This window comes from Colobus angolensis, unplaced genomic scaffold (genome assembly GCF_000951035.1).
Source record: "Colobus angolensis palliatus isolate OR3802 unplaced genomic scaffold, Cang.pa_1.0 Scaffold47, whole genome shotgun sequence".
Classification (NCBI taxonomy): Eukaryota; Metazoa; Chordata; class Mammalia; order Primates; family Cercopithecidae; genus Colobus; species Colobus angolensis.
In genome coordinates, this window is record NW_012118154.1 from 328588 (window position 1) to 345678 (window position 17091).

At 58.2% G+C, this 17091-nt stretch overlaps 1 protein-coding gene across 1 annotated transcript in view; it reads left to right on the plus strand.

The window, feature by feature from the left end:
* The window catches only part of SMTNL2 (smoothelin-like 2), a 25422-nt gene that overhangs the window by 1084 nt on the left and 7247 nt on the right, over window positions 1-17091 (plus strand). The window contains exons 2-7 of the mRNA XM_011958344.1: window positions 7279-7366; window positions 7899-8141; window positions 8805-8880; window positions 10094-10276; window positions 11534-11651; window positions 11886-12037. Of these exons, the coding sequence (XP_011813734.1) occupies window positions 7312-7366; window positions 7899-8141; window positions 8805-8880; window positions 10094-10276; window positions 11534-11651; window positions 11886-12037 (827 nt within the window). The 5' untranslated portion in view covers window positions 7279-7311. The remainder of the gene's footprint in view (window positions 1-7278; window positions 7367-7898; window positions 8142-8804; window positions 8881-10093; window positions 10277-11533; window positions 11652-11885; window positions 12038-17091) is intronic.

Below are 17091 nucleotides of genomic sequence, written 5' to 3' on the forward strand. Positions count from 1 at the left end.
TGGCGCCAGCGAGTGGAGCTCCGAGCCGGGTGCCGCCCCTTCGCCCCGACTGCCTGCGTCCGTCCGCGTCTGCGGGGTTGGGTCCTTCACTGGCCGCTCGGACTAGGTGATGGGATCCTGCCGGCCCTCCGGAGTTGGAGAGGGCGGGGGGAGGACCGCTTAGCCTGTCAGCTGCACCTGTCTTGGTCCCCCTCCCTTTTTTAGAGCCAGACTCTGTTTGCTCAGAGTCCTGTCTCCCTCTCTCTTCTGTCCCATGACACCAAGGGCTTGGGCTCCGAAGTCCGGCCCCTGACTGTTCGGCACTGCCTGGGGCCACGCGGGGCGTGTTGGAATGGTCAACACCCCTGCCTGCCCCCCACCTCCATTCACTCACGCTCCCGCTCCCCTGCGTTGCCGCTTCACTGAGGCCTGACGGCTCCCGTTATTGATTAACCCAGATTGAGAACTCAGGCCCCTGGATGGGTGGGGAGGGGAGCCGAGGGGGACGCGATCAGCAGTGGTGTTTGGGAACTCTGCATCGCAGGGGGCAAATCCCTTACCGTAAGGGAGAGAGGTGGAAACCAGCCTTGAGCCGTGCTAGATTCCTGGGGTCAGTGACTAGCCAGAGGCCCACACCAAGTGGGGATGGGGTGGAGGCCGACGTGGACCAGTCACTACCTTGCGCACGGGCCACCCAGAGCGGTTAGAATGTTTCCATGGTGTGTGCAGTGGCCCTTGGGTGAGATTTTCCATCCTGATCAGACATGTGCTCTGGGATTGGGTTCCCAGGATCTGCGGCTGTGTAGCCTGCACCTGCTCCCTCCTTGGTGCAATCCGTGGGGCACTCAGATTTCCTGCTGTGGGCTGGGCTGGACCTCAGGGGCCTGGAGGAGGGCATCAGTTTGGGTCTTCCCCCTGGAGGTCCCATCTAGGCTGGGAGATGGTCCCATACCAAGTTTGGGCAGCCAGAGATGTTTTGCTCCAAACACAGTAGTTAGTCCCCTCTCAGTGGGTATCCCAGCAAGGCTTTGTGCAGGGGGCCTGGGGCTTGCTGCTACTGGTGCAGATGGGGATGGGGTGGGGGCTATGTACAAAGCCTCAGAAAGGCGAAAGTACTCACTGGTGAGCGTGCAGCCTTGAGGTATGCGAGTGGAGTGGACAGTGGCAAATGCCCCCAGTGTGCTGGGCAGAGGAGCTGGGCTTTGTCCAGCCTGTAAGAAATTCTTAAGCATGCCCTGGTGGCACAACCCGGGAGCGTCCCAGTGCTCCATGTGAAGTGTCTGGAAATGTGGATACACTTAAGTCTGTCTTATGAACATGACACTCTACATGACACTCTACATGACCATGGTCTAAAATCACCGGTGTGAGCTCACACGTGCCTCATCAACTGTGTCATCAGTTGTTTTTGAGGTTTTATTTGAACATGCATTTGCTGTTTGTCTGTTCATAGGAGCAGCTGTCCAAATTTAAAAAAATAATAATGTCAGAGTCGCATATACATGTAGATGTGTGTGTGTATATGTGCATACACACACACACACACACACACACACACAGAGGATTCTCTCTAGTCGTGATTTTTGTCAATGGAGATTAGCCATTGTTCACTAGCACCAAGCTAGTCCTCTTGGTCAGGGGTTGATGGGCGAAGCTCGGGATGAGAGTCTTCTTTGTGTCTGGCAAGCCTTCTTAGGGGCGGATGGAAGGTGGAGAGTGGCTGAAGATGGGTAACTTAATTGTGATGGTGGCTGGAGATGGAAGAAAGGGTCTGAGCTGGGCCATGGCCGTGGTGTGTAGCGGGGCTGCCTTGGACAGGGTTTCGGAGGGGGAATGAGCGGATGGGGTAGTCTCAGAGGGTAGTCCTGACTTGGGGGACTGCTGGCTCACTGATCTGGGTGGACATGCTGGGTTCCACCCAGGTCATGCTGAACGTGAGGGGACTATGGGAACTCCAGGTGAAGCTGTCCCAGAGCAGGTGGATTCATGGATCTGGTGCCCCAGAGAGCGAGCAAGCCTGGAGATTAGGGAGCTCTCTGGGCAGAGGCAAAGAGTCTGAAGGAAATAAAAACCAGACCACGGAACTGCCAGGGAGTGAGGAGGACCTGAGAGCCCACTCTCAGCAAACCGGAGAGGGAGCCCTCCTGGAAGAAGAGGCTGAGGTCAGCGAGGACGCATCAGCCTGTTGGGGAGTGAGGATGGAGACCCAGGCACCCAGGGGCGTGAGCAGCAAGGGTAGCTGAGCACTGTGGGTGGAGCATGGCTGCAGTCGCCAGTTGGATTAGAGGCTCTGCACCCCTTGAGCCCTGGCTCCCAGGGCCTGAGGCAGGTGCCGCCGGGCTGACCCCAGAAGCACCAATCCCCATCTCGCTTGCTGTCTTCCATCTCGGAAGCATCGTCACAGCCTCCAGGCCAGTGTCCGGCATTGAGAGGAGGGACTGCGTGGAGCCATCCACATGCTCTACCTCGTGTGCTGTGACCAGCGCTACGTGATCAAGAGGTTGGTCACACATAATGAGCCAGGGCTCAGGGTGAGACTGGAGTGTGGACCACGGACAGAGTCACGGCTGCATGCCAGGCTGCTGGGTGTCTGACCTCTCAGATTTGTGTCTGTGTAGTGGGGGTCTGGGTGGGGCAGTCTCATCCCATCCACATGAGCCAGGGATGGCTGCACTACCTGGCATTGTAGAGGTTGGAGTCATGCCGTTCCTCTGTAACTAATGATGGCATGTAGAGACTGAGTTGCTTTCAAACTGGGGACTGAAGGATTGGAGGTAGATTGTCTGCAGTACATAAATGCGCCCTGAACTCAGTGTAGGAAGGCTTGATCAAGTAATCCTGTCTGGCTGGGAGCAGGGAGCCGGGAGTCAGCTTGGGGCCTGGGGTGGATGGTGGCAGCCTGAGGCCACACCCAGGCCCCAGCAGGTTGGGCCAGAGTTGTGGCCTGGAAATGTCATCCTCAGCTAAGCTGGAGCCACTGGGTCCCCATGCCCGAGGCAGCGGAGGCCCCAGGAACAGCTGCCAGGAGCCCCGTGTCAGAGGCCCGACCATGAAACAAACCAGACTCGCCTTATCTGCCTTCCTTTCCCAGACACACTGTGCGATAAGAGGGGTAAATACTTTAGGGAGAAGTTTGAATCAAGTCCTTTCAAACGGTGGCGTGAGTGGAGGAGGGCCGGGTCAGCAGTGTGAATTGTGTCAGGATGGAGCTCTGGTCCTGCGTGAGCCTCGTCCCCATGGATGGGCCCGTGCAGGTCAGGCAGCCCCCAGAAGTTCTGAAATAGTCTTCCTTCCCCCACAAAAATGTCTAAAAGCTTTTCCAATAAGAAGGTCCCTAAAATCAGACTTAGCTCATCACCCTTCCGCCTCTCCTGTAAGTCTCCCAGGCCTGGGCTCCCTCACGGGGGACCTCCCCCTTCTCAAAACAAACCTGAGGTGGGGAATCTTGGGGGAGGTACCAGGCCAGCTCAACAGGACTTGTCCCCAGCCTCAGGGCTCTCCAGCGATTTCTACCCTGGTCCCAGCGTACGGAGGCCCTTCCCTGGTTTCCTTCCGCAGGGCCGCGGCCGGCTGCCCCCACCAAAGGACAGCAGTAGCCCACTGGGGACTCTGCAGGAACAGCTCGTTCCAGCCCAGCCCTTTGGTTGAAGAGCTCTGAGTTCTGTGAAGGTCCCCCGGGGGGTGACCCCAGTCCCCCGACTTTTCCTCACCCTCATTGGCTAAGACAGATCCCGCGGGGCCGGGGCTGGTACTGACCCAGGTCCTAGAAGACAAGTTTGCCCTGAGTTGTCCTCTCTGGCCCCTAGAAGGCCAGAGCGCTTTGTGGACAGAGCCCTGGATTGGGTTAGGAGACCTGAGCCCCATACTTTGACTCTGCCACTACCTTTAGCCATGGTGTGGGTTTAGGGGCTCCCCCCACCGCCCCGCCTCACCTTGGCTTGCTTTCCCCATCTGTGTGATGACGGGCTGGAGGGTGGTCTCAGAATAGCCCCTTGCCCCTTGACCTAAGGCACGGGCAGAGCCCTCTCCCCAGGTGAGGAATGCTTCGAGTCTCGGGGCAGGGGAGCTTGGGAGTCCAGGCTTAGCCCCACACCCCAGCCCGCATTAGCCCAGCCGCTTTCCCTCCTCCCTTTGCCAGAGAACCTTTAGCGGGGATCTAACCAGCAGAGAAATTACTTCCCGGTCTGGTATAGCGCCTGGTCCCCTGGGGCATCGTGGGGTTGTTGAGGGGGCTGCAACGTGCAGGGGCAGGCATCTGTGGAGGCCCCCCCCACCCCCATAGAGATACATATTTCCTGGGAAAATAGTTTCACCCTCAGTCTTCCCCCCTCCCAGGGCCCTGCCTGGACCTGTGGAACCTGTCAGACGAGAGAAGGGTGGGTGGGGGAGCATGGAGACCCCAGAGCCTGGTGACTTTGGGGGCCGGGGTTCCAGTTGGACCGGCTGGTTCTCCTCCCTCTGCCGACACGGTCCACACGGCCACAGCGGCCACAGCGTGGCTCTAGGAGCACCCACTCTGCCCTGCGTGCTCGGCGACGCCCCGTGCTTTTCTTGCGTTCCTGAGAACGGGCCTGGGCTCTCCTCCTCCCACTCTTGAATCAAGAGCTGAGGGGTCACCTCCTCTCCAAGGCTGGCTTTTCCCAGGCTCTGGGTCCTGTCTGCTCTGAGCTCCCCAGTGACCCCACCCTGCAGACGGTCCCCTCACCTTTCTCAGTCTATAAATGTGGTCTTGCCTCTTCCTTCTGGAAAAACCCCTCAGACCCCTTCCCCCGGCTCTGCTCAGGGCTAAAGTTACTGTGCTGTCTTCATTTCTCTGGGACCTCTCCCCTAGGCCATCTCCTGTCCCCTGCCCCCCGTCCCCCACCCCATGCTTCTGATCACCCGTGACCTCTTCTTTTGCCGAACCCAGTGGATGCCTGGTTGGATTTCCTCGTCACCTTTTCCTTGACCCCAGGTTGCCTTTGGACGCACCTGGCTTCTTTTTTTTTTGAGCCAGGGTCTTTTTCTGTCACCAGGCTGGAGTGCAGTGGTACAATCTTGGCTCACTGCTACCTCCATCTCCTGGGTTTAAGCGATTCTCGTGCTTCAGCCTCCCTAGTAGCTGGGACTACAGGCACCCACCAACATGCCCAGCTAATTTTGTATTTTTAGTAGAGGTGGGGTTTCACCACATTGGTCAGGCTGGTCTTGAACTCATGACCTCAGGTGATCCACCCACCTCAGCCTCCCAAAGTGCTGGGATTACAGGCGTGAGCTGCCGTGCCCGGCCAGTGGCTGGCTTCTTGATTCCCTTCCTTCCTGGCCTTGGTTTTCTCACAATTCTTCAGGGGCTCCTCCTACCTGTCTGGCTGCTCCTCATCCTCCGCAGACTGCTCTTTTGCTTCCTGAAATGTGGGGGCCTCATCCCAGGGGCCCCAAGCTGCTCTTCCTCTGCTGGGCTTCCAGGAGCCCAGTGGATGCCCTGACTCCTGTTTTTCTATGCTCATCCTTCTTTTCTCTTAAACTCCAGACTCAAAAATCCAGCTACCTCCTCAGCGCCCTGATGCTCCAGGTGCCCCAGGCACTAAACATGTCCCAACAGAAACCCTCATTTACCCCCTAACCCTGCCCTGACCCACCACGCCTGGACTTGGGAGAGGCTTGGCACCCTTCCTCTCCCACGTCCACCCAGTTTCCTGACTGGATCCCTTTTCCCCCAAAGCTCTGAGTCCTTCTTGCCTGTGGCCCTCCCAGTGCCCCATCTCCCTTCCCCGGGTTCCTGCCCAGGACTGGTGAAGTGGCTTGCCGTCTGGTCTCCACTCTCTGGCATCCCCTAAAGGGTGTTCCTGAAACACAGAGCTGAGGACCTTGCGCTCCTTCTTGTCTAAGGCGCCAAGTACCCAGGGCAGGCAGCTTGGGTGGCATGGCACTTCTCCATCTGCCTGAGTCCTGGACGGGTGTGATCAGGATACCTGTGCTTTCGATGTCTCTCTGCAGAAGCAGACACTAATCACTCTGCTGGCCATGCCCTCCCTTGCTTATCCACTGGGCTCACTCTGGATGTGGCTCAGTCACCCCTGCCTCTGAGAAGCCCTCCTTGCCCCGCTGGGTCAGATGAACCCTGCGTGAGGCATCCTTATCCTGACACAACCCCCTGTGTTCACCAGCCTGGCTCCACTACCAGACTGATTCCCCCTCGCAGGGTGGCACCTCCCGCATTGGTTGCAAAGGGAGCTGAGCCATCTGGGTCCAGGGAGGCATCATTATTGCCTGGGAACCTGTAGACCAGGAGGCGTCTGGGAGAGGCACAGCCGACCTCTCAAGCCACTCGTCCTGGGCTCATGGTGGAGCCCCCACCAGCCCCACAGACACTCTCAGCCCTTCACACGCCCTCACTGGGAGGAGGGCAGGACCAAGGTTGAGGACCTCTCCCCTGGCCACACATCCCAGCTGTTTTTTGCTGTATCAGTTTGGCCAGGGCACATGCCCTCTCGGAGTCCTCAGGTCCCATCTGTCAAATGGCTCTGGCAGCACCTACCCGGGAGGACAGTTGCTCTAAGCGGTGTGCCCAGAAAAAGGGCTGGATGTTTGGTAGATGCCACATGGCACTTGCCTAGCCTGCTCCCGTTTCTCAAACAGGGAAACTGAGACCCCGAGGGGAACTGATGTGGCCCAGGTCACATGGGCGGGTGGCAGCACAGCCTGGATCCCAGGCTCCCCAGTGGCTCTTGGCTTTGGCTGTCTTGTCTGCCTCTACCTGCCCCACCCACTACTACCGCCCAGCTGGGATGGATGAGTCGCACGGAGCTGGTCAGGCCTTTGCACTCTGCACAGCCGGGTGAATCTTGTGTCCCTGCCTCCAAGGCAAAGGCCTCAGCGTGATCGGGGCTCTGTGGCGCATTGTTGGCCCCAAAGGACCTGGTGCCACTGGTTCCTGCTGCCCCTGCATGGGCAGCCAGGCTGGCCTGGCCCAGCTGAGAGGGGCGGGGGGCCAGGCACTCCTGACCCCACTGTCTGGGCCAGCCTGGGGGACAGGGTGAGGCGGCCTAACGTCATTGGAACCCTGAATCTTGACTTCTGTCCTCAGCTTTCTGGGACTCTGGGAGGAGCCCAGTGGAGACGTTTCCCTCCCAGGGTCTCACGGGCTCAGCAGTTAGAGTGGGACCATCCCAGCTTTTGCTGTGTGGCTTGGCCCATCATTTGCTCCCTGGGGGCTGTTTTCTCTCAACATGATTGGTGTTTTGCCAGAACAGGAGGGGGTCTGGGGGTGGGCAGCTGGCCCTAGCTGATGGGGTCTTGGTGATGTTTGTGTCTCTGTAGAGTTTGGATCATGACGAGGCCAGCGAGTCAGAGATGAGAAAGACCTCAAGCTCGTGCATCATGGAAAATGGGCACCAGCCGGGGGCAGGTAGGGGTAGGGCTGTGGGCAGAGGACGGGTGGCTGGGTATGTTTGGGGGTTAAGTAAGGCCCTGGTCAGGCATCTTCTGTGCCAGGCCAGCCCTTGGCCTGAGTTGGGGTGGACTCTATCCTGAACCCCAGGAGGGAGAGAGGCTGCCGGGAGAGCAGTGTCATTCAGTAGAACTTGTGACACACAGAGGGAAGCTGGGAGATCTCAGGAGGTAGCGAGCTCTCCCGTGTCTCCAGGAAAGCAAGTAGAGAGGCTGAGGAACTTTTCTAAGCACTGAGTAGGGTAGAGAGTGGGCTGATGAGCCAACAAGTATTTATTAAGCCGCCCATGAGGGGAAGCTGGGAAAAATCAACTCTGGTTGGAGCAGTAAGATATCCCTGGAACGGGAGGTCAGGGAGGCTGGAGCAGTCAGGGAGGCCTTCCTACAGGAGGTGGGAGGAGGGTCCAGGGAGGCTAGAGCCTTTCTGGGAGGTCTCAGAACTCCGTGGCTGCCACGGCTGACCACCCACCCATACTGGTCACATGTTACAGGTCCAGGCGATGGATCCCCCGAGGTCACCCAGACCTTCTCGGCACCAGATCCCCCCAGGCCTCGCCCTGTGAGCCTCTCCTTGCGGCTGCCCCACCAGCCAGTCACGGCCGTCACCCGAGTCTCTGACAGGTTCTCTGGGGAGACTTCAGCAGTGGCTCTGTCACCTACGTCTGCTGCCACCCTGGGGGGCCTCAACCCAAGCCCCAGCGAGGCCACCACGTCCTGGACCCCCAGTCCTGGCGGTATGAGCAGGACAGCCTGGCCTTGGGGCAGACCTCCCCTTGGGATGGGAGAGGGAGGGCCGGGGCTAGGGAGGGGGAGTCGGTGGGTGACTTGGAAAACGAGGAGCCAAGCCCAGCCCTGCCTCTGCCTGCCATGTCTGCCCCTTCCTTTAGCCCATCCTCCTGGGCTCCTGCCCAGGGAGGCTGTGAAATAGCGTTATCCCCTGGTGGGGCGACCATGGCTTTTATTACAGGTGGAGGCCACAGTTGGAAGGTGGCCTCTTGCCCTGCACGTTGGGCACCGTCCCCTCCCTCCCTCAAGGCCCCAGGCCTGACTTGGTCCTGTGGCCAGGCCTTCATGGTCTGTCCTGGGGGAAGCCGTGTGGGCCTCTATAGGGAGGGTTTGGGAGCAGTGTTCGCTGGATACACGGCACAGGCCCTGGGCTCTGTGCTCTGAAGACGAGGACAGTTGAAAAGACCTCTTTGATGTTGTTGCCGCGTGTGCCCATCCTCCTTTCTCCTCCACTGTCTGCTGGGGCAGGGCCGGCTTAGCCCAGAGGGTTAGCTCATCCTTGCAGTGATGCTGGGAAAACGAGGCAGAGCCGGATCAGAGGAAGGGAGGCTGTGGCGCGCCCTGCCTGGGGCCAGGGTTTAGTCACTTCTCTCCCTCTCTCTGTTCCGCAGAGAATAATTCCTCCTTCACGCGGTCTGTGTTGAGCTCTGGTTACAGGGCAGTGACAGCAAGCAAACACAGCAACAGGTGAGCCAGGGCTCGTGTTCCTGTGGGGCCGCTGTGCCCGGGTGTCTTCGCTGCTTTGGACGCAGGCTGCCCAGGGTCGGCCCTGGGGTTGGCGTCTCCACGGAAGGCTCAGGGCTGGATCTCTGGAGCACTGGGCGGCAGGGTTGGGGGTAAGGTCTGAGCAGGGGGAGTGAGGCAGTGGGCCTTGGTGGAGAGCTTCATTTGGAGAAATACGGCCACAGGCTGGTTTCTTTGTGGACCCTTCAAGTCAGTCAAAAGATTGGAGGACGGGGTCGGGCGCGGTGGCTCATACCTATAATTCCAGCACTTTGGGAGGCCGAGGCGGGCAGATCACCCGAGGTCAAGAGTTGAAGACCAGCCTGGCCAACATGGCAAAACCCCATCTCCACTAAAAATACAAAAATTAGCCGGGCATGGTGGCGGGCGCCTGTAATCCCAGCTACTTGGGAGGTTGAGGCAGGAGAATCACTTGAACCCGGGAAGTGGAGGTTGCAGTGAGCCGAGATCGTGCCACTGCACTCCAGCCTGGGCAACGGAGTAAGACTCTGTCTCAAAAAAAAAAAAAAAAAAAAAAAGAAAAGATTGGAGGAGGCAGGAGGGGAGGACAGGGGTTTGTCTCTGTCTTCTTCTATCCCAGCCAGCTGGGGTCCCTCAGAACTTGCTGCCCACAGGCTGCGGGCAGGGGCAGGTGAGCGGGGCCTTCCCTGTAGGGCAGGCCTCCCGCCCCAGCCAGCGGGACTGTGATGGGGGGTGGGGGTAGGGTAGCAGGCTTGGCTTTTTTTTTTTTTCTTTAATAATAAAAGGAGAATTGTGACTTTCTGGCAAACTGCTCTGGGGAAAACAAAGGTGGTCTTTTCTCATGGTGGTGGAGGCCGGAGGCCTGGTCCCTCCGGGGCTGGTTCTGAGCACACCTCCTGACTGTGGAGGGGGTCTCCTTGTCCTCCCCAGGCATTGACACCTGCAGAGGGGTGTTTATGTCCAGATCGGGGGCCCAGTGTCTCTCCTGAGTTGGGCCTATTGGCCAGGCCCTCCAGGCAGCACAATTCAGAAAACCTGCTAAACCAGCTGGGACCAGAGCAAGGGGGCCTCCTCTCTGAGCACCCATCACGGTGCAGGCTGCCTTGTCCACACTCAGTGCGATGGAGACCCAGGAGCCTGGTGAGCTAGTGATGCCTGCTGGGCCCAGGTCCCAACTCAGCGATTCTCTCCTCAGCCCACCGCTGGTGACACCACCCCAGTCGCCCGTGTCCCCGCAGCCGCCAGCCACAACTCAGGTCCATCGGCAGGGGGAGCGTCGCAGGGAGCTGGTGAGGTCGCAGACGCTGCCCCGCACCTCGGGGGCGCAGGCCCGGAAGGCATTATTTGAGAAGTGGGAGCAGGAAACTGCGGCGGGCAAGTACGATCCTCCCTTCCCTCACAGATAGGCCGGGCCCCCACACTGTGCCCAGACCCAGACAGGGGTGGAGTGGGTGCAGCAGAGCAAGTTTCAGCCCTGTCCTGTTCCCCAGGGCGCTGTCGCCCAAGACAAGATCTCTTGGGCAAGGCACAAAGTTAGGGCTGGACCACAGGGCAGGTTGGGGGGAGAGGGGGCCCCAGTTGTTGGGGGAAGACGGCTATGAGGCAGGGAGCCAGGAAGGCCTGGTGAGAGCCCCTCTCTCCTCCTCCATTCCCGAGGCCCCCTGTCCTGTCGCTGGTGCCCCCAGGCTGCCCTCACACCCACGTTCCCCACGGGTTGTGGCTTCTTTAGTTTCTGGGCATGACCAGGGACTGGGTGGCGACTGGGATTCCTGGCCAGAGCTGGGAGGCCCAGCGCGGGGTTGGTCTTGCCTGCGGACTGAAGGTGATGCCATGGGGCCAAGCAGCCTCCAGCCCGATACTAGGTCTTGAGAGATCTCGGGTCTTGAGAGATTCTCGGGCTCCAGCCCACCTTTGCATATTCAGCCAGTCCTCGTGTCAGTGCATGGTATTGATGCCTGCTGTGTTCAGAGTGTGATCGAAGCATGGTATTGATGCCTGCTGTGTGCAGGGTGTGGCCCAAGCATGACACTGATGCCTGCTGTGTGCAAGGTGTGGCCCAGGATAATGAAGATAATAGCCAGTCCCTGCTCCACTCTAGTGAGGGAGACCGACCCAGGACGTGTCCCCACTCGCCCCAAACAACCTGGTCTAGGCCATCAGGGACTGTCCTTGAGGCCCAGAAGAGGAAATCATCCCTCCTGGCGAGGAAAGAGCCATCAGGGAAGGAGGCCCCCCATTAAGAGGGGGGCTCAGAAGGAGGGGTAGGAGGAAGGAACCGGAAAAGGTGTTCCAGGCAGAAGGCAGGGGCCTAGCGCCATGTGGACCAAGGTCTTCTGTCTCAGGATTCCCAAGTGACCCCTGCTTCCTGGGTGGGGAATAAACGGGACCTGGAGGGCTGTAGGGGTGTGGATGGTCCTGCCACATAACAGCAAAGGAGGCTGTGTCGCTGGTATATGGGGCCGTGCCGTGGACATGGGCACAGCTGAGCCTGTGTGCTGCCAGCGTCTCCCCTGGGTGAGCAGAGCAGGTGGGAGCATCCTCCCTGGTGGTGCAGGGATGGCCTTCCCTGCCCCAGACCCGCACGGGGAGATGGCAGCTGGAGGGCACCCGCAGCAGGCCTGCCATCTCTCCGCAGGGGGAAAGGCGAGGCCCGGGCCAGGCTGAAGCGGTCGCAGAGCTTCGGTGTGGCCAGCGCCAGCAGCATCAAGCAGATCCTGCTCGAGTGGTGCCGCAGCAAGACGCTGGGCTACCAGGTGAGCCCTGGCTCCCCTCCGGCTGCTGGGACCCCCAGCCAAAGACCCGACCAAGCATTGCCATTGTCCTTGTTCTCCCTCCTGGGCAGGAACCCGCTGAGGTTGGGGTTAAGGGATAGGAACTACAGTAATTACGCCTTCCGAGTGGGTGCCTAGCTGCCCATGGTATGTGCTGGGAAACTCCAGGAATCCGGTGTCTAGGCCCCTGCACTGACCCCACTCACCCTGTTGCAGCACGTGGACCTGCAGAACTTCTCCTCCAGCTGGAGCGATGGCATGGCCTTCTGCGCCCTGGTACACTCCTTCTTCCCCGACGCCTTTGACTACAACTCCCTGAGCCCCACGCAGCGGCAGAAGAACTTTGAGCTGGCCTTCACCATGGCTGAGTGAGTCCCAGCCCGGTCCCTGAGCCCAACTTCTTCCCCAGGTGGGGCATGGGGGCGAGTGGGATGTGGGGCCGCTGTCTGCAAAGCTGAAGGAGCCTGGGGCCATGTGGTCTGTGTACCTCTTGTGCAGATGGGAAGACTGAGACCTGGAGAGGGATTTTCCCAGAGTCACGCAGCACTCAGTATTGGAGGGGGGACTCTGTTCCTGGGGACCTGCCCTCTTTGCTGGGTGCCCAGCTTCCGAGGTGCACTCTGGGAGACCAGCCACAGAGCAGGCATGAAGGGCAGCGGGACAGGGTCCCCCAGAGCTCTGTCCTCTCTGGACTGATGGAGAGATGCCGTTGCTTGCATGAGCCACAGCTGCCAGTTAGCGAGAAACTGGATACGATCTGGGCCACTTACAAGGAGATTTTTGCTTCCAATAAGATTTTCCTTCCCTAAATGGTGTTCTAGCATTTACTGTGAAAATGCCCAGCTCCTTAGGTCCCACCCCTAGGGTGAAGACTTGGGGTTGGCTCTGGGGTCAGGAGGCACCTGGAAAGCCAGTTTGGGATTTGGTTTTCAGCCGAGGGCCTCAGGAGAGTTGGCAAAGTCAGGTCTGTCTGCCAGGGCTCCAGCGAGGGACAGGCGCACAGTCAAAAACTAGGCGAGGAGAGTTTAACAAAGGGACTCTTTACAAAGGCATGGGTAGGAATGAGGTCTTGGGCCAGGCTCCATGCAGCAGCCTCGGGATAACAGCAGTGCAGCGGATACCAGCCTGTGGCCTGGGTTGGGAGGATTGTCTGATAAGAGCTGCGGTTTGGGCAAATGGTCGCAGTCAGCTCCCTGCGACCTGGCAGGGAGGGAGCTGTGGATAAATGTCCCAACCTCATTCCCCTCCTGCATCACTCCAGGGCCTCTTGGTAACTGAACCCCATCTGAAGACAGAGGGCCAGGAGTGGTCTCTGTGGTTCTTCCTGGCCCCCAGGGCAAGGAACAGGGCACAGATGGGTGGTGTTCGGGGCTGCCGGATGCTAAGCTCTCTGAAACGCAGAGAAGTAAGGCCGTCCCCAAAGCCGAGTCTTCCGGAGGGCGAGTTTGTTACTCTTTCCCTGCCTTTGTGCCTTGTGTAGTCAGCCTCTGACGCTGGTCTGCAACTGACTCTATTTGTTTCTGGTCTGAGTCCTCAGTGCCCACATTTAAGAGTGGTCCTTGACCAGGCTCAGTGGCTCACGCCTGTAATCCTAGCACTTTGGGAGGCTACGGCGGGTGGATCGCCTGAGCTCAGGAGTTCGAGACCAGCCTGGCCAACACGGTGAAACCCTGTCTCTACTAAAATACAAAAAATTAGCCAGGCATGGTGGCGGGTGCATGGAGTCCCAGCTACTCAGGAGGCTGAGGCAGGAGAATTGCTAGAACCCAAGAGGTGGAGGTTGCAGTGAGCTGAGATTGCGCCACTGCACTCCAGCCTGGGTGGCAGAGTGAGACTCCGTCTCTAAAAAAAAAAGTAGTCTTCACAGGCTTGTTGGGTTGAAGGAGCCTCACCCCAGGCCTCACCTGCCTTCCTCACTCCTTTCCCAGCCCAACCACCAACCACCTGACCCCGGCCCCAGCCCCGGCCCTAGCCCACCACCCCGGCCCCTGGGCCTGGCCAGGGAAGGAACCAGAGCCAGCATGTCTTGTATATTGTAAGTCTTGCTTTGACCTGAGACAGCCGCCCCTCTCTGAGGCAGCAACTCTCTCTGTGACGGCAGAATCGACACTGGCTCTGAGCTCCTCAGCCTGAGTTTTTGGAATATCAGTGTCAGCCCTGTTATGTTGCCGTGGATGACGTGCTTGGACTCAGCCCCCTGGGGTCACAAGAACTCCTTGTATACTTTAAAAGCCTTTCTGTCTTGGCTGCTTGGGGTTAGCTGTCATCCTAATTGCAGAAACAGCCCTGGATGCGCGTGTTGTGCAACTGGATCCAGACGATGGTGAGGTGGAGCCAAGGGGAATGGGTGGTGCAGGGAGCGGGCAGCTCCTGAGGATGGGGTCCAGCTGCCGAAGCCCAGACCTGGCAACCGTCAGTCAGACTGTCAGAGGACACAGGGTCGCGGTATCGGGGTGGACACCCCAGCACCCACCCCAGCGGCGAGGTCACCCCAGCACCCACCCCAGCAGCGAGGTCACCCCAGCACCCACCCCAGCGGCGAGGTCACCCCAGCACCCACCCCAGCGGCGAGGTCACACTGTCTTGCAGGGTTCTTTGTTGTCTACGTCCAGTGGCGTCTGCTTATGCCCTGGTCACCTTGGTCACCCTCCGCCCTGGACCGGACTAGGCTGTGGCAGAGAGAGGGTCGCTCCAGGCCATGGGGTGGTGGCCCCGTGCCCCAGCCTGCAGGGAACACAGCTCCCCGTGGCAGCCAGAGCCAGAGGGATTCCAGGCTGTGCTTCCCCAGCACGAGGTTTGAGTTCAGGGAGCCTCTAGACTCCAACCACATGTTTCTTCTATTCCCAGCTTGGTGGGGTGAGGGGGAGGCAGTGGCGGAGGCTGGTCCAGGTTTTGCCTCCTGCCTTCCTGGAGCACACAAGCAGGGTAGAACCATAGGCCCCGCCTCCCGGTGGCCTGAGCCTGCTCCGACTGTGGAGGGGGCGGGGAGGATGGCTCTGATGAAGCCGCTGAGATGAGTTATTGCTTTTCTGCTGACTCGATGGGGTGGGGAGGGGCATCCACCACAGGCCTGCTGTGCGGGGGACCGGGGAGGGGGGAGCTTGCTCAGAGCCTGGGAAGAGGCCTCCCCTCATGACTCATCCATAAGATTATCTCCCAGGTACTAGGGGGAGAGGGCTGGGAAGACTGGCTCGCCTGCCTGGGACCTCTGGGGAGGACAACAGCTTTGATCGCCTCCTTTCTTGGACAATAAGCTGGTTAGAAGAGCTGGCAAGAAAGCGCAGGGACACCTGTCTGAGGATACTGGCTGTCAGTGTCCTCACCCATATCCCTGAGGTTTGTGGCAAAGGCTGTCAGTTTTGCTATCTTCCTGAGGTTTGCAGCAAAGGCTGAGCAGATACACGTGCTGCTGGAAGCCACCCAGGGTCGTGCGGGCAGCAGGACCACAGGGCAGTTTAGGGGCAGGTAGGGTGGGATGAGAGGAGCCTGGGGTCTGACAAATTCTGGAAGGGAAAAGAAGACACAGGTCCCCAAACCACGGGTTCACCTTGCATGAGGAATGAAACATTTCCACGAGCAGGTGCCTTAAAGGCACGAGGATGCACCAGGGACCTTTGGAGTAAAAGTGGTGTGTGCTGCCCTTCCCCAACCCCCACCTGATGGTTTATGGTCCCAGAGATTCCCGGTGGCCTAATCTGTGTGAGTGATGCGGTGTTGACAGCACAGCGAGCTTCCCTTGCCTGACAGGTGTTCAGGGCCTGGAACGAGGGAGGACCAGCCCCTTTTATGGAACGGGCTGAGTCGGGCGGACGCCTGACCCCTCTGCACCCGTCCTCTCCACCTCTGCAGAGGCCGAGTGCAGGACGTGCAGCCCCAGGCTTCCCGCTTGCCCTGCGGGGAATGTGTCCCGCTCTCGGGTTACGCTGGAGCAGAAGCTGTTTCCAGGCTATTTGTAGTGCCCATGTGTCTCTGTCTAAAACCAGATAGGAGGTAGTAGTCCCAGTCCTGGCATCCTGGTCTGCATTTAGAGCAGGCTTAAAAAAATAAAAATAACCCGCAAACCCCTCCTCCAGCTCCCTTACAGGCCAGCCCTTGTGGTAGCTGAAGCTCACAGTAGACAGGAGTAGGAGAAAACCCTTTCAGCCTTTTCCTCACTACACTGATGTGAGGCGCAAGCAAAGCCTCTTTAAAAATGGTAGTCGGGATTGGCCGGGCACAGCGGCGCATGCCTGTGTTCCAATCCCAGCACTTTGGGAGGCCAAGGTGGGTGGATTCCTCGAGCTTAGGAGTTTGAGACCAGCTTGGGCAATGTGGCGAGACCTCACCTTTATAGAAAATACAAAAGAAAATAGCTGGGTGTGGTGGTGCGCACCTGTGGTCCCAGCTACTTGGGAGGCTGAAGTGGGAGGATCGCTTGAGCCCAGAAGGCAGAGATTGCAGTGAAACCAGATGGTGCCACTGCACTCCAGCCTGGGCAACAGAGTGAGACCTCATTTCAAAAAAAAAAAAAAATGTAGTCAGCCCATGTTAACTGTGGTTCTTGCTATGGAATGGCATTTAAAGTGATTTGTACTTTCTCCTTTGAACTTTGTTTGATTGATTGATGATTGATTGATTGACACAGGGTCACCCTTTGTCTCCCAGGCTGGAATACAGTGGTGCAATCACAGCTCACTGTGGCCTCAGACTCCCAAGCTCAAGTGATCCTCCTGCCTCAGCCTCCCAAGTAGCTGGGACTACAGGCACACACGCCCATATCTGGCTATTTTGTTTGTTTGTTTGTTTGTTTGTTTAGAGACGTGGTTTCACTATGTTGGCCAGGCTGGTCTCAAAGTCCTGGCCTCAAGTGCTCCTCCTGTCTCAGCCTCCTGAAGTGCTGGGAGTACAGGCATGAGCCACCACACTTGGCTTGTTTCAATCATTTAAAACAAACCTGTATCATTTTTACAAAAGGAGTTTTTTTTTTTTTAATTTAAAAGGAAATTGGAACCTCTAATATGTGAAGACTCAAATATTTTTCATACAAGTCAACACTGATTATCGCTTCCTTTTCCTCCTGTCTCCCGAGTTTTGTCCAGCCTGTGTCTGCCGCTTCTAGGAATCTTGCCATCACAGATCAAATATCCCTTATCCAAAATGGCCTGGGACCAGAAGTGTTTTGGATTTTAGATTTTGGAAGATTTGCATTATATAATACTTACTGGTTGAGCATCCCAAATTATAAAAAATCCAAAGGCTCTAAAATCGGAACCTTTTTGAGTGCCAGACATGATGCTCAAAGGAAATGCTCATAGGAGCATTTTGGATGCGGTATGGTGAACCTGCGCCATTGAAGCCGGCACCGGTGTCTCTGAGAGAGAGTGCTCCCTTTGCAGGGACACTCTGGGGTGGAAGGCAGGTGCTTTTTTTTTTTTTTTTTTTT